The sequence below is a fragment of the Lycorma delicatula genome, chromosome 9, assembly GCF_047948215.1.
Source record: "Lycorma delicatula isolate Av1 chromosome 9, ASM4794821v1, whole genome shotgun sequence".
Lineage (NCBI taxonomy): Eukaryota > Metazoa > Arthropoda > Insecta > Hemiptera > Fulgoridae > Lycorma > Lycorma delicatula.
Window position 1 is genome coordinate 126,662,180 of NC_134463.1, and position 16,282 is coordinate 126,678,461.

A 16,282-nucleotide genomic window follows, 5' to 3' on the forward strand; every position below is an offset into this window, starting at 1 on the left:
TTTACTTGCTTAAAATACGTAAAAAATCACGTCCATCATAATAATAAAAAAGTTATATTATTCGTGATTAAAATTGTTAAATTATTATTTGAGCCGTCACAAAAAAGGAGATTTTAATTTATTAGTCTATAAAACAAAACTTCTTTCGTTATTTTTATTTATTTCTTAAGTCGCATCAAATATTAGTTATCGATGAGTACGTTGCGGTTATAGATTTTCAAGATTCTTCCCGGGAATCGAAGCCGGGGACTTTCACTGTAGGTAATCTTACCGGTCCTGAGAGTTTTTCGATCGATTTAAATTTTTTTATTCTTTTAAATTTGGTTACCGATATAAAAAATATTTTTACAAATTATCGCACAAAAGTTTTATTCCCTTAAAATAATAAGCAAAGATCCGTATTTAGAAAAATATTTTATTACAAGTTATCAAAAATATTTAACAAAATTAAGTTTTAATATAATAAAAATTCTTTAGTTACGAATATATATACTTGTACATTAAACGATATTCGATTCTATCAAATCAGATAAAAGAGAAAAAGAGGTAAAAATCTGCTTTCTCTGAAAATGATATTTTCCATCTTATATGGCGATCCGTACGGTAAACGGAATATTATTTCTTGCACGTTTAAATAATAATTTCATTTCATAGGGTGTATATAGTGCTGATGCGCAACAGTACATTCGATCCGGTAAACGAAGATCGATCGAGAGACGATTTAATTTTCTACTTCTTTAATAAACCCGGTACGGTACGCTTATTATTCTCGGGAATAATCGGCTGTTATCAGATCCCCGGTACTGTTAACCGGTTTATTAATCAATTCTATTCTAAATGAATTTGAAATCGTTATTATTTCAAATAATTTGAGTTAAGAAAAGTTAGTATTTCGGGATCGTTAAGAAGATATTTTTAGTAAAAACGGAACCGTGTAGTCTTACGTTCGCACGATAACATACACGGAGCGAATTACCTATAAATTGTTCAAAAAATTGATCGTCTACTTACAAACCGTTATATAATTTGCCGCAAGGGATGTAGAGTCGGTAAAGGTTGAGTTTTCTTGTTGACTTGACGAGTCGGTTGTTGTCGGTAGAATAATAAACTATAACACGCCGTCTTATAGATTATCGATTATTTTAATTAAAGTAAAACACGTATCGTACTTGAATTAAATATAGTTTAATTAGCAGTCGTCTGATCTCGTCGTGTATATACGCAAATAATTAATTTTTACTGTTTACCGTTTTCCTTTAAAAATTAAACGAGTTTAAACAATCCGAAGGTAAAATTTATTTATAAAACTTAACTTAGAGTTTGGTAAATTAAATACGTTTTATAAATCAGACCTGAAAATCTATAAATATCTGATAAAATTAGACTGAAATATCACAAACGTAAAACTCTTAATAATCAGTACGTAGAGAACGCGTAGAAAATAATTATCTTAAAAAACTTAAAAGATGTACGTTAAGTTCCGAAAATTATTTGTCGGATAAATTTTAACTATCTAACATTAAATATGAATAAAACTGTAGTATCGTGATTATCATGGAGATTAATATCGCTAATCGATCGGATAGAATTCCCGTTAACGGTAACTATAGTATTTCTGTCGCCCGTAAAAGTGAAACTTCTGGTTGTTTTATCGGATGAAAAATTCTCTCTGTAAACGATCAAATCGATTTCGTTTAAAAAAAAAGAAACGTGCCGGTTTTTGTCGCAAAGCGCCTTTACAAAAACGTCATCATCATCGTTAAATATATGTATGTTCCCGTTTACAGTATAATACTATTTCTCGGGGCTCTTTCAAAAAGTCAGAATAAGTTTTCAAGGTATAAAAAAACGGGATGTCAGATCGTTATCTCGTGCCCAAATGTACGAATCGCGTAGACCGATAGTCAGAAAATAAAATAAAATTTTAACTTATCATCGCGTTTATATCTACAAACGTGCGATCTACGCTAAAAATAATAGCCGTTTATTCGTAAAAATAACAACCTGCTTTATTAAACAACACAATAAAGCTATTTGCAGGTGATTTAAGACGGTACTTTTTCTCGTGTTATTACGCCTTCGTTACTATTTTTTTAATAAATTACCGAACCGTTTGAAACCATTTCCGATCGATTCGTTTAAAATACGATTAAAGGATTTCATTTTACAGGAACAATATTATTCAGTCGATGAATTTTTAAATAAAACTAATTAAAACAAAAAATCCAGAATTTTCTGCATCCTTTTAGCCTTGCGAATTATACGATCAAATAATTTTCATTAACGCCTTCTGAATTGTACTGTATATTATGTTACGGCTAATTTTTATATTTGAAATTCACGCTTGTTCTTGTTTAAATTTTAAATAATTTTATAATTATGTGTTTTGTGATGCCGCTCTGATCAAGGCTTTACCGTAGTTTCCCTTAATCGATCCAGGAAAATAAAGGAACGGTTCCTTTTTTCAAACGCGAATAACATATCCGCTTATCTCCGAAGCAATCTGATGTATATTATTTTGTATTACTCGGAACAAAAGATTTATTTATTTACGTTTATTTTATGAATTCGTATCGTGAAAGTCGTTCGTGCGCGTCGTTTTTAAAAAGCTTTGTAAAAATAACGATATTCTGTTTTCACGTAAGATTAGTTTTACTTTGTTTTGTACGCGTATTTATTAATTATTTATTTTCCTAACGTGTACGTCGCGATCTGTTTAACCGATGAACGGTAAGCGATCGCCTCTCTCGCGGCCCGACTAGAGGACGATGTATATGACGTGTAATTTTGTACAGGCTCAGACTGACCGTTACTGAGACGTGTTGTTAATCGAATCCCGAACATCAAAGTACACCGGTATCCGGGATGTAGTATTCAAATCCGTAAAAAAGCGACTAAGTTTTACTAGGATTTGAACCGAAAACCTTCGACTAGGAAAATTAGCTGTTACGCTACTGATTTGCACTAAACCGGCCCGGTAGGCTACGTGTATTTATTATATTACATTTTAATGTAAGATTTCATTCGTCGAATGACAAAAAAGACCGTTATAATTCAAGATTGACATTTTTCAGCCGATTTAATGTCTCTATTGATGATAACATTAATACGTCAAAATATTCGAAAACTTGTCTGTTTATAATAAATTTAATTTAAAAATCATATATCGGTCGCGCTAATATATTAATAATAATTATCGTTATAATAAAAAAAATCCTTAGAAACTTCGATACGCATATCGTATCGTGACTTACGATTTAATTTATTTTATGAACGTGGAAGACGTAGCGGAAACGAATGTTCATAAGATAAAATGGAGATTGCATATCCGAGCGAGATGCGGTAGGAATTGCGAAAGTGCGAGTAATATGTGACGGTCTAAAGACCGCATTCATTTACTCATTAATTATAACTAAAAAAACACAATCTAATATGTATGATATTTACGTAATAACCACACTAGAATGCGTCTAATCTTCCAGGAAATAAATTTAAAAAGTATAAAAAACAGTGAATGAAAAAGTAGTAATAAACCAAGTTAATAAATTTCACTGTCGCTCGCTTTCTATTCAGTAACAACTTTTTAATAAATACTTATTACAATATTTTACATTTCATAACGGAATAATTCCTATTATTATTATTTTGTATTTTTTAAATCTGACAAAGATATTGGTGAATTTTATTGCAATTTTTATAAACCTTAAAATTTAACTTGAAAACTATTATTATTTCTTTTGTATTTTCTTATCGTATTATTTAATTAAAAAAAAAATTGTTTAAACTTACTCTACATTGATTTCTAATTCGGGAGGAAATAAAAAAATGTGCTCCTAATTTTAATTCTACTGTACTGTAAAGTACAAAAATCGTTTAAAAAACGATATCAAATAATATTTTATATTGTAAGAAAAATAAAAAATTAATTTTTTTAAATGTAAAAGTTTAATTCCTTATCGACATAATAATAATATTTATACGTTTTAAAAATTAAAGGTAACGTGTAACGTTTGCGGTAAATCATAAACTGCTGACGCGTCACGTTTGAGCATTTATTTTAAATGCGCTTCAGTTAGGATATGTCTTAAATAAGCAAAGCTTACGAGAACATTAAATAAAGAACTTTTCCTCGTTTTTTTGAGCGTTTAAAAAATACCCTATTGCGTATTTAAAATCTCCACGGTTTTTCCAGTACGGAAGCTATCTTCGTTTGAAAAAATAAATAAATAGATTAAAACCCGATATTTATAAAATTTTCAGATACAACATATGATACTACGATATTTTTTCCCCTAAACATGACCGATCGGGAGTTACAATACCTCATTTCTAGCCGTAATATTGTTTAACATTTTTATTTCTCGAAAATTGAGACTCGCCTAGATTTTTACGGATGATTGTAAATTTATTTACGTAAATTTTATCGGGTATTTTTTTGTTTAATTTTGTTATTTTTTTAAAGTAATATTGTTTATTTTTACTAAAAGTTTTAATAAAAATTATTTGCCGATATATATAAACCAAAAAGCCGGATGGAATTTTCTGGATGTTAATTTTCGTATGTACGTGTGTCGATGTTGGCCTCTAAACCACCTTCGGAACTGCTAAACCAACTTTGACCGCAGTCTGTCAGATTACTTCTACATATGGGGCGTTGATGTCGTTCAATTATTAACTTAAAAGGTCTAGGGGGTGAGGCTGTAGAGCAAGCTCACCCTCAGTATCTCGAGATTTCCCCTAATTAAATTCATATTATTTTTTTCGTAGGCGGAATTACTAACGATTAAAAAATAACGATACTTGCAAAAAAAATTTTGAAAAATCTCACCCCTACCCCAAAAAAGTCTGTTATAGTCGTCTGCATGTTGTGACGTCACAGGTTAGCGGTTGAATTAAATAAAATAATATTTAAAGCGTAAAAAAATAACTCGGTCTTCCGGTCGACTCGGTACATGGTGCGTTAAGCCTCGCGGCTACACCAGTGTGCGAGACCGTACAAGTGAAATTTGTTCTATTTAAGTCGTGAAATTACATTAAATTAGTTAGCGCCGACCGCCACCGCTAGCACCACCGAACCTGCGCGAATTAAATACGGTATGCGCGCGCGCTTTAGTTAGAATCATCGAATTAAATAAACGATCGAATAAACATAAGTAAAATAAGTTGTGCGTGTATGCGTATGTAAGCCGTGAATCAGAAACAACCCGTGGTCGTAGGACCTCTCCGGAACGCAGCTTAAGCGGCGTGACGGGAAATTCCTTCATCTGTGTTGTCAGATTTTTTTTTAATATATAAAGTAATAGTTTTGTTTTCGTAAATTGAAGTGAAACTTAACTATTTTGCAAATTTTTTTTCTCGTATATTTACTAGAAGAACAAGTGGGCCGCTGATTTAAAGAACTCTAAACCTACTACGATAAGAAAAAAATCCCTTTCGGCACGCCGGAAGGCGGAAGTAGATTTAAGAGGTGATAAAAAATATTTCCACCTTAAAATGAAGAAAAACTTCAAATTTACTCAATACGACAACGGTTGCATGCGAAAAAAAATTTCGCATGTTTAGCAAACGACAAGCTCTTCTTTTTATAATTCCAGCAAAAATTTGTTCATCCCTTGCTGTAAGGTTTGGTCGTATCAAAAATTGTTTCTGACAAAAGTTTTAGGTAATGTTTAGAGCCCTAACGACCGCTTTAAACCGATTCGATACTGTATCTATTAAGGGAGGTATGATTTTTTTGACTTCGAAACCCGATTTTTTTCCACCCCCAGGGCCAATGGTGATATCAAAAAACTTTTATTAAAAAGTTTTATTAGGCCCTTATCCAAAGAATAGTAGAAATTTTAAACGAATTCGATATTTTACAGTAATAAAGTTATAGCGATATCTTGTTTTTTCGAAAAAGGGCCCCCCCCCCCCCATTTCCATTCCCACGGTCCTATTTTGGCCGTTAACGAACTCGACCGGGATTTTGGGTCGAGTTTTTTTAGGGAATAATTTGAAAGCGATTGGCGCAAAATTATAGCACTTCTCGTGTCCACAAGAAAGTGAAATTATATATATATAAATGTATATATAAACTTTAGAGCTGATGGTGGTTTTGGGTCTGGAGGATGTGAAACGCTAAGATAGGTCAAAATATTCCGGAAGTCGAATCATGGTACACGTTACAGTTGGTAGCTTTCTTATGAAATACCTAATACATTAGATTGTCCAAATATATAATGATATTTTGTAATTTGGGGGGTTTTACGCATTTACATCCCTTAAAATTGGATAATTAATTCCGTTTGAAAAATATACATTTTACGTAAAAAAAAAAAAAAAAAAAAAATAATTTATTTTTAATTATTAAAGATCTTTAACTGATTTTGATTAAAATACCATTTAAATCCACGCCTCGTTTATATTAAACATCGGACATTTAATTTTTAAATACCATATCATTATTTTCAAGTCATTTAAATATAAAGTGATGCGTTTTATCTCTTTAATTTTTAAATAGCAATAGTAATAATATTTTTTTATTAATTTTTTATCTTTTATCTTTTTTCTTATTTTTTTTCTCTTTCTTTTCTTTTTTTTATTTTTTATTTTTATTTTTATATATATTCTTTTACTTCAGGGTTATTATCTTTTTTTCTGTTTAGCCTCCGTAACTACCGTAAGGTATTACTTCAGAGGATGAATGGGGGTGATATGTGTGAATGTAAATGAAGTGTATGTAGTCTTCTACATCTCAGGTCGACCGTTTCTGAGATATGTGGTTAATTGAATCCCGACTACCAAAGAACACCGATATCCACGATCTAGTATTCAAATCCGTAAAAACGTTATTCCTGCCTTTGCTAGAATTTGAACCTTAGGACTCTCGACTTCAAAATGACTTGATTTGCGATGACGAGTTAATCGTTAGACCGAACCGCTGGGTTTACCGATTAAGCCTGCTATTCTTCAAGATCTGCGAAATCAAATAGTTATAGCAGTGAATTCAATTACCAGGGACCAGTAACCGATAAAAATAATTTGGGACCGATTAAAATATTAACTTTATTTATAAATATCGGTTTTTACTTCCTTGTACGAAGTAAAAGAAGTATTGGGATCGCGAAAAATTTCGGTTTTCAATATTCAACGGAAGTTTCCATTTGACCATCCCTGAATCCATTTAGGGATGGTCAAATGAAACTCTGACTATTTTCAGCGTGACGTATGTGCGTATGTATCTCGCATAGCTCAAAAACTGTTAGGCGTAGAATGTTGAAATTTTGGATTTAGGACTGTTGTAACATCTAATTATTTACCTCTCCTTTTTATTGCGGTCGAGTTGATCAAAAGTGTCCAAAAAAGTCCAAAATCCAAACAGATTTGGATTTTGGAGTTTTTCTTACCTGCAGTAATAAGAACTCATTGAGAGCTTTTCAACGATATATCATAAGTGGTACTTATTTTTATTAGTTCCGGAGTTATACCCAAATAAAATTTTAATTAATGAAATATTTTCGTCTTACAAGGGGAAGGTACATCGGTTCGAATCCGACTTTATTTATTTCTTTTTTTTTTTAAATGAAAAGTACATAACATTTTATTTCACTATTAACTTCTGATTTTTTCATATGTTTTTTTATTGTTATTATTAAATTATTATTATTATTTATTGTGAACCGTTTTTACAATCAGAGGTTAATAATTATTAATAAATCAATATAATGAAATATAAAAAAAAAGTTGAAAAAAGATTTCATTGGTGCTAAGGAGGGATAAAAAGTTTTCACCTTAAATTAAGAAAAACTTCAAATTTACTCAATACGAGAAGCATACGACAAGCCCCATCTTACAGTTCTAGCAACATGTAGGTCATCCCTTGCTGTAAGAGTTGGTTATATCAAAAATTGCTTCAGACAAAAGTTTTAGGTAATGTTTAAAGGACTGACGACCACTTTAAACCGATGCGATATACCTGTTAAAGGAGATATGATTTTTTTGTCTTCAAAACCCCATTTTCTCCACCCCCTGGGCCAACGGTTGGTGATATTAAAAAAATGTATTTATGTAAGTTTTTTGGCCCTTATCTAAAGAATCGTAGGAACTTAAAATTAATTCAACGTTTTACTTCATAAAAAGGTTATAGCAATGTTTTGTTTTTTTCGAAACAGCCACCCCATTTTTACCTCCACGGTTCGATTTTGGCCGTTAACGAACTCGATCGAGATTTTTGACTCGAGTTTTTTTTAGGGAACAATTTGAAAGCGATTGGCGCAAAATTACGGCAGTTATCGTGACCAAAAGAAAGTGAAATAAAGTTCTGAGCTGACGGTGGTTTTTGGGTCTAGGGGATGTGAAACGCGAAGAAATGTCGAAATTTTCTGGAAGTCGAATCACGGTACCCGTTACAGTAGCTAGGTTTCTTATAAGAAATTTACCTAAAAGTGTACAGTTTTAAAAGTTACCCAAAATAATGAAGTGTTAATCCGTTTAAAAAATAAAATTACAACACTGTGAACTTACGTTCAAGTTATGTACGTCGGGTATATACACTGTCTATACAAGCGGAGATGTAGTGTAGCACTTAAATTGTTACATTTAGAGAAAAATGTCCAATAATAAGAATGTATTAGAATTTAAATTTATTATTCTTTATGTAAAGTTTTCAGCGCGTAATCTTTTTATTTATTTTTTCAGATAATCGTCTTCTTATTTATGACGTTATTGCTCGCTGTTGATGGCTTGAAAGTACCCACAGACGAAATTAAAAACGAAGAAACGTCGACTAAAGCGAGTGTAAACGATGAAAAGAAACAGGATAAAAGAGGATTAGACGGTAAATTTGGCGACGGTGGATACGAAGAGTCCAGCGACGGCGGTGAATATAACGAAGGACACGGATACGCAGAGGGAGGGCAGGAAGGAGGTGGAGAACACGGTTATGAAGATAACAGCGGGTACAGCGATAGCGGTATCGGCGGTGGGGATCACGACGGCGAAGGATATTCCGGAGGATACGGAGAAGGAAGTTACGGAGAAGAAGACCATCACGGTTACGAGAATAAACATCACGTCAAAACCGTTACCGTTACGAAAGAAGTTCCGGTGCCGTACCCCGTTACGGTCGAGAAAAATGTTCCGTTCCCCGTTAAAGTTCCAGTCGACCGTCCTTATCCCGTTCACGTACCGAAACCTTACCCTGTAACCGTAGAAAAGCACGTTCCCGTGCCCGTAAAAGTTTCGGTACCCGCACCTTACCCCGTAACAGTAGAGAAAAAAGTACCGTACCCCGTTAAAGTTCCCGTCGATAGACCTTACACGGTTTACGTACCGAAGCCGTACACCGTTTACGTAGAAAAGAAAGTTCCGTATACCGTAACAAAACACATCCCGTATCCGGTAAAAGTTCCGGTCGATAAGCCTTATCCGGTGCACGTGACCGTCGAAAAACCGGTACCTTACACCGTAGAAAAGAAAGTTCCGTACACGGTAAAAGTTCCAGTCGATCGCCCGTATCGCGTAGAAGTACCCAAACCGTACCCTGTGACCGTCTTAAAACCGGTACCTTATACCGTCGAAAAGAAAATACCTTATCCGGTAAAGGTACCGATTAAAGTCCCCGTTAAAGTTCCTTATCCGGTAGAAGTTAAAGTACCCGTACACGTTCCCGTTAAAGTTCACCATAACGAACACGAATATCATCAGAGCAGCGGTTCTCATGGCGGTTACGGACAAGCGACTTCTTCTATGTCTTTCCATTTAGGTGGTCATCGCTAATTATAATGACTTATTAAAAAAATACATGCTACTGCCAGTATATTTAAAAACGTCGATTTATTTAAATTCATTTTATACGTTTAAATACGTAAAAATTGTGAAATTAAACGCGTTTCTTCCGATATGAATATTACTATTATTTGAGGTTTCAATCCGTAAATTATATCGCGGTGGGAGTCAATCGATCCGTTATAACCAAACACGTACCGACTTTTCCTACCGCAAATTTTAAATCTAGTTACCAAAGTTAATATTATTGTTTGAAAGTAAAAGTAAGACGATATTTTTTTTGTGATATATTTTATCTGATAAAAAATAGTGTTCTTATATTAATATTAAGAGCATTTATTTTAAAAAATAAACTATAATCAAAATATTACGACTGAAAAAAACCTCAGGGTTTTAAAAATAAGAGCTGGAAGTCTTTGTTTTAATATTATAAGTTTATTATTACAATTGTATTGTGTTGTTATAAGGTTGCTCATTATTTCGTAAAAATAAAAATTATAATTTTGTATAATAAAAAAAAATAATTGTTTATTTATTTAAATACATTCCTTTATTCTAAATAACTATATTATATTTCTAAAGATACATCTTACCAGTGCATAAGGTGTGAATAGTAACATTGGTACTTTTCAAAAAGATGCCCGCTGCCGATCTGTAGTTACTCAGTTGTAGTTGTAATTGTTAGATGGCGCCGCTGAAAGGAATAAATAAATGGTACATATTTTTTTCTTTTTAATTGCATACGTTCTATTGTAATAATGTTAAAAACATCCGTTGTGGATGCCACATGAATTCCTTGTACGTCTATTAAATTACATATACACAGTTTTGGTGCCCTTCAATTAAATTTATTTCATTTGAAAGTGAGATACGAAACTCCAATTCGTTAATAAAAAAGCGGATAGTTACACGATCGCTAAAATATTAGTTTCTATTAACATCAAATATTTATACGATTATTAATTCAACAAGCTTACCTGAATGAAATATTAGGATAGAGTAAAGTCCCTTGATTATTCTTTAAATGAAGTGTTTACCAAATAATCCAATAGTAAAAATTGATTATTCTATACCGTCAAGTCGAATTTAATATTTGTAACCGGTATACAGGAGTTCATTAAACGGAATAGTTTAATTATTATCAACTTTTATTTATACGACACACCAGAAATTTTGTACATATTACGCACAACTGAAAAAAATTTTTCAGCAATCGCTTTAAATTTAATACAATTCAAAAATATATTTTATTTTTCTTTCAAATAATAACATAAAAATATAATTTTTTTAAAAATAAATATACACTTTTAGTAAGAATTTGCTAAGAAAATCCAAAAATAATACGATTCTAAATTATAATTTTCAATTAAAATTGAACAATCAGATGTTTCACTCGATCTGTTATAACGCCTATTAAATTACATTTACACATTTTTAAGTACGTAAAATTTTATTCCCTTAGTAATTTTTTTCATTTATTTTTTTTTTTTTTTTTTTTTTTTTATCATTGAATTATTAGTTACTGTAAATATTTTTTTTTTTACAATCACGGGTTAATAATTATTAAATCAATATATTTAAATTAAAAAAAATAAATAAAAAGTTTAAAAAAAAGACAAAATGAGATTGAAGTCTGATTCGAAAAGATGTGCCTTCCCTGTACGATTCAAATATTTCATTAATTAAAATTTTAAGTTTAATTTCGATCGCAATAGAAAAGGGAGGTGCATAACTAGGTGTTACAAAAGTGCTAGATCCGAAATTTCAACATCCTATGGTAGCCGTAGGATGTTGAAAAGCGATATACATATATGCGTAGGATGTTGTTTTAGGGTTATGCGATATACATACCACATAGGTATGTATACGTCACGTCGAAAACTAGTCAAAATGAATTCGGGAACGGTTAAAATTGATATTTCCGTTGAAATCTGAAGACCGAAATTTTTCGCGATCGCATTACTTTCTTTACTTCGTACAAAGAAGTAATAATACAATGATTACTATAATAATAAAATAGTAAAATAAAGTACAGTAATTTTCTGTATAACTTAACAATAACCTAACCTGTAACTCTCTTGCCGACCTCCTTGGAGCGAGTAATAGCGGATCGGCCTTTAATCCGGAGGTCCCGGTTTCGAATCCCGCTCACGCATGGCACTTTCACACGCTATAAATCATTCATCTCATCCTCTGAAGCAATACCTAGGTCCCAGAGGTAAACCCACCGGGTTGGTCTAGTGGTGAACGCGTCTTCCCAAATCAGCTGATTTGGAAGCCGAGAGTTCCAGCGTTCAAGTCCTAGTAAAGCCAGTTATTTTTACATGGATTTGAATGCTAGATCGTGGATACCGGTGTTCTTTGGTGGTTGGGTTTCAATTAACCACACATCTCAGGATTGGTCGAACTGAGAATGTACAAGACCACACTTCATTTACACTCATACATATCATTCTCATTCATCCTCTGAAGTATTATCTAAAAACGGTAGTTACCGGAGGCTAAACAGGAAAAAGAAAGTAAAGTAAAGGTCCCAGAGGTAAAAAAAAACCTGTATCTCTGCAAACTCTGTATCTTTTTTTTTTTTTTTTTTTTTTATGAAATGTTAGTCTCAATTTACGCGATTTCATTATTCGCGGAAATTTTCCGCAGCGTAACACCCGCGTAAATTGTAGGTGCGCTGTATAATAAATTTATATAATAAATAAATCTAAAAATATAAATATAAACTTAACCTACGCTCGTTTCGCTCGTTAGTCAAGGTTAGCGAGCGAAACGAGCATATGTTAGTTTGGCTAGATTATATTTATAATTATATTTATTTATTATGTAAAGCGGATTATAATTTTAATTTATTTTCTCTCAGCGGCGCTATCTAACAACTAACTACAATTACAACCGACTAACAAAGATCGGCCGCGGGCCTCTACTATGCTATATACTATACTATGCTATATTCGAGAAACAAATCTGCGGGTGAGGGCCACATACCGATACCGTTTTATATATTACATACCCGTGCTTTTAACTTGACCGAATGCCATACGTAGTTTTAATAAAGATACGGTTTTCTTTTTCTTACGTAATGCAAATTTATCTTAAATACGTATTACACATTTACTCAAACTACGATTTATTACGTACTTCATTGGACCGGATGTACGGCTTACCTAGCGACATCGTAAATTAAAAAGAATTTTATCTTCGACGCATACGTATTAAGCAAATCTATTTCTTCATCGATTGCAGATAAGCCGTTCGTTTAGAATTATAGTCATTGTTGTACAACGTTTTCCGTAAACCCGTTTAAATGTACGGTGCTCAAAGTTTTGGTTCTACCAAATAAATTAGTTTAAAATCTATCCAAAACTTCCAACCGACATTTGTTCAAGTCGTCACCGATTTCTCAAATTACTCGTACATCTCTAATCGTTCATTATATTTTGATTTAACAGTTTCTTTCATAAAAGACGGTATACAAGAGTTACCCTCAAGTTCCGGTCTAAATTCCGTTATCGACAGAGATATTTTCCAGTAAATTTTTTCCGTTTCCTTAAAATTATTTTAAAAATTAGTTATGTATAAATATTATTCAATTTTTTTTTTTACTTCTTTTTGACATATTTTTACATTTAATATTTTGTCGGTACGTTCTAATACAGTCTAGATTAAAATAAAAGTTAAAAAAGCCGGTAAAATATGGAAAAACTTTCCGCTAAAATACGTTCAACAAAATATCAAAATGAAAATTAATATAATAAAATTAAGTTATTAAGAAAGATTTATTTAATTTTAAATAGCGATTATAAATATTAATGTTATTTGGCTTTTATCGATGCCGAAATCAAACGATTATTTATTCACGAAATTAATAATTTTATTAAATAAAATGAAACGATAAGAAAAAATTTGGATATCGTTATTTCAGTTTAAATAGTCAGAATTTATTTATTTTTATTTACTTTTTTTTTGTTACCGTTCTGCTTATCTCGTTAAGACGTTTAAAATAAACTATCGCACGATCATATGTTCCGTATAAAGTTTTTGAGTAGCCCCTAGCCTCCGACCCGCTAAAGGGGGAATACTCTAGATTGCGCCTTAACTGGTTAGCCTCTCTTAACAGAAAAGATTTCCGAACAGAGACTCGGGGTACCTCAAATAACAGGAACGTTAAAGGGGAGCATACAGTCGTAGTTCTAGCTATCTGAAACAAACACATTGCTGGCCCCTTTTTAAATGGGCGATCAGAATTTATTTTTAATCGTATCATCTTTCTCGTCCCATTGAGCTCTTTAAAACGATATACCTAATGACATTCGGTTCCGTTTGAAATTTTCAGTCGACCCCTCCCTCCACCAATCGCATCCAGTTATCTCAATTTTAAAAAAACGTTTTAGGGAGTGTAACTTTTTAGCCACCCTATACACAGCTAAATATTTAAATTTAAATTTTTTTCTACCGGTTTTTGAGATAGGAGGCAAAAATATTAAAAACATATTAAATATCTTCTGCATTCCTTAATCTGATCGACTTAAAGCTTTGTAATTTAAATAATTTAATTACTTTCATCATACTAAAGTTCAATTTTTTATTACCGGTATTGAAAAAGTAAAAATTTAAAAATGACGAAACTATCACTCCCTCATATACCACATACCTCTTATATAGAAATCTTTTAAGCAAATTCGAAGAATTTATGTCGGGCCGGTCCACACGTATTAGAGGTACAATGTCTTAAAATACAGGCCAACACACAATTTTATAACTTTTGTATGTATAGGCTACCTTGAAAAGTCGACGTTTGCAAAAATCTTCATACTCAAAATTTTAAAAATTCGTTATTCCTTTCCTGAATAGCTTCGCCGATCCAACACCAACACAGCTGTAGTCGGGAAACTTTTTTTTTATCGGGAAAGTCATTTGACTGGTTTGATGCAGCTATCCAAGATTCCCTATCTAGTGCTAGTCGTTTCATTTCGGTATACCCCCTACATCCTACATACCTAACAATTTGTTTTACATACTCCAAACGTTGCCTGCCTGCACAATTTTTTCCTTCTACCTGACCCTCTAACATTAAAGCGACTATTCCAGGATGCCTTAATATGTGGCCTATAAGTCTGTCTCTTCTTTTAACTATATTTTTCCAAATGCTTCTTTCTTCATCCATTTGCGACAACATCTCTTCATTTGTCACTTTATCCACCCGTCTGATTTTTAACAATCTCCTATAGCATCGCATTTCAAAAGCTTCTAATCTTTTCTTCTCGGGTACTCCGATCGTCCAAGTTTCACTTCCATATAAAGCGACGCTCCAAACATATACTTTCAAAAATCTTTTCCTGACGTTTAAATTAATTTTTGATGTAAACAAATTATATTTCTGACTGAAAGCTCGTTTCGCCTGTGCTATTCGGCATTTTATGTCGTTCCTACTTCCTCCATCGTTAGTAATTCTTCTTCCCCAATAACAAAATTCCTCTACCTCCATAATCTTTTCTCTTCCTATTTTCACATTCAGTGTTTCATCCTCATTATTTCTAATGAATTTCATTACTTTCGTTTTGTTCTTGTTTATTTTCATGCGGTAGTTCTTGCGTAGGAGTTATTCCATGCCGTTCATTGTTTCTTCAAAATCATTTTTACTCTCGGCAAGAATTACTATATCGTCAGCAAATCGTAGCATCTTTATTTTTTCACCTTGTACTGTTACTCCGGATCTAAATTGTTCTTTAACATCATTAACTCCTAGTTCTATATAGATTAAAAAGTAACGGGGATAAGGAACATCCTTATCGGACTCCCTTTTTTATTACGGCTTCTTTCTTATGTTCTTTAATTATACTGTTGCTGTTGGGTTCCTGTAAATGTTAGCAATCTCTGTAGTTCTATCTCTGTATTTGAACACTAATTTTTTTTTAAATTCTGAACATTTTATTCCAGTCTACGTTATCGAATGCTTTTTTTATGGCTATAAGTATAAGTGTAGCCGGGAAAGTATAAAGAAAAGAAAATTTATATATATTTAATAATAGCAGTCTATTTTTTATTATCGGTAATAGCGCAATTCGAATACGGTTTAATGCGATATAGATAATAATCGAAACACACTGTAACGTTACCGTGCATCTGAGTCGGATAAATAGTTAACGTTAGCCGTACCGCCTGAGGTGTATCGATTGATGGCCGACCCAGCAAATTATTTATTAAAGCTAACGGTTATCGCATTCCTGGATGCTGTTCCCAGCTACCGTTCTGGGTTTTAATAAACGATATGTCCTAGCCTGACAATCCGTGGATATAACGAGCTACACGTACCTACACTAATTACATGTACGCAGCGACCTGCAGATTCCGAATCGAGAAATCTGCTCTAAATATTTGAAGACATTCACAATATAAAAGAATCGATAACATTTATTTTTTTCTTATTTTTTAAAACTTATCTGAACGGCCCTATTTTTTTACTTTAAATAAGAGGAGGAAATTATACCACGATAACGTTTTCTTTTTT

At 32.4% G+C, this 16,282-nt stretch overlaps 1 protein-coding gene across 1 annotated transcript; it reads left to right on the forward strand.

Moving 5' to 3' along the window:
* The first annotated feature begins 8,697 nt into the window (after positions 1-8,697).
* LOC142330755 (uncharacterized) lies at positions 8,698-9,759 on the forward strand. The gene has a single exon (XM_075376200.1). It carries the CDS (start codon positions 8,698-8,700, stop codon positions 9,757-9,759), a length of 1,062 nt encoding a protein of 353 aa, XP_075232315.1.
* The last annotated feature ends 6,523 nt before the right edge of the window (positions 9,760-16,282 follow it).

Excerpts from the sequence above, each read along its gene's own strand:
- LOC142330755 (XM_075376200.1), top strand. The coding sequence starts at position 8,698 with ATGACGTTATTGCTCGCTGTTGATGGCTTGAAAGTACCCACAGACGAA.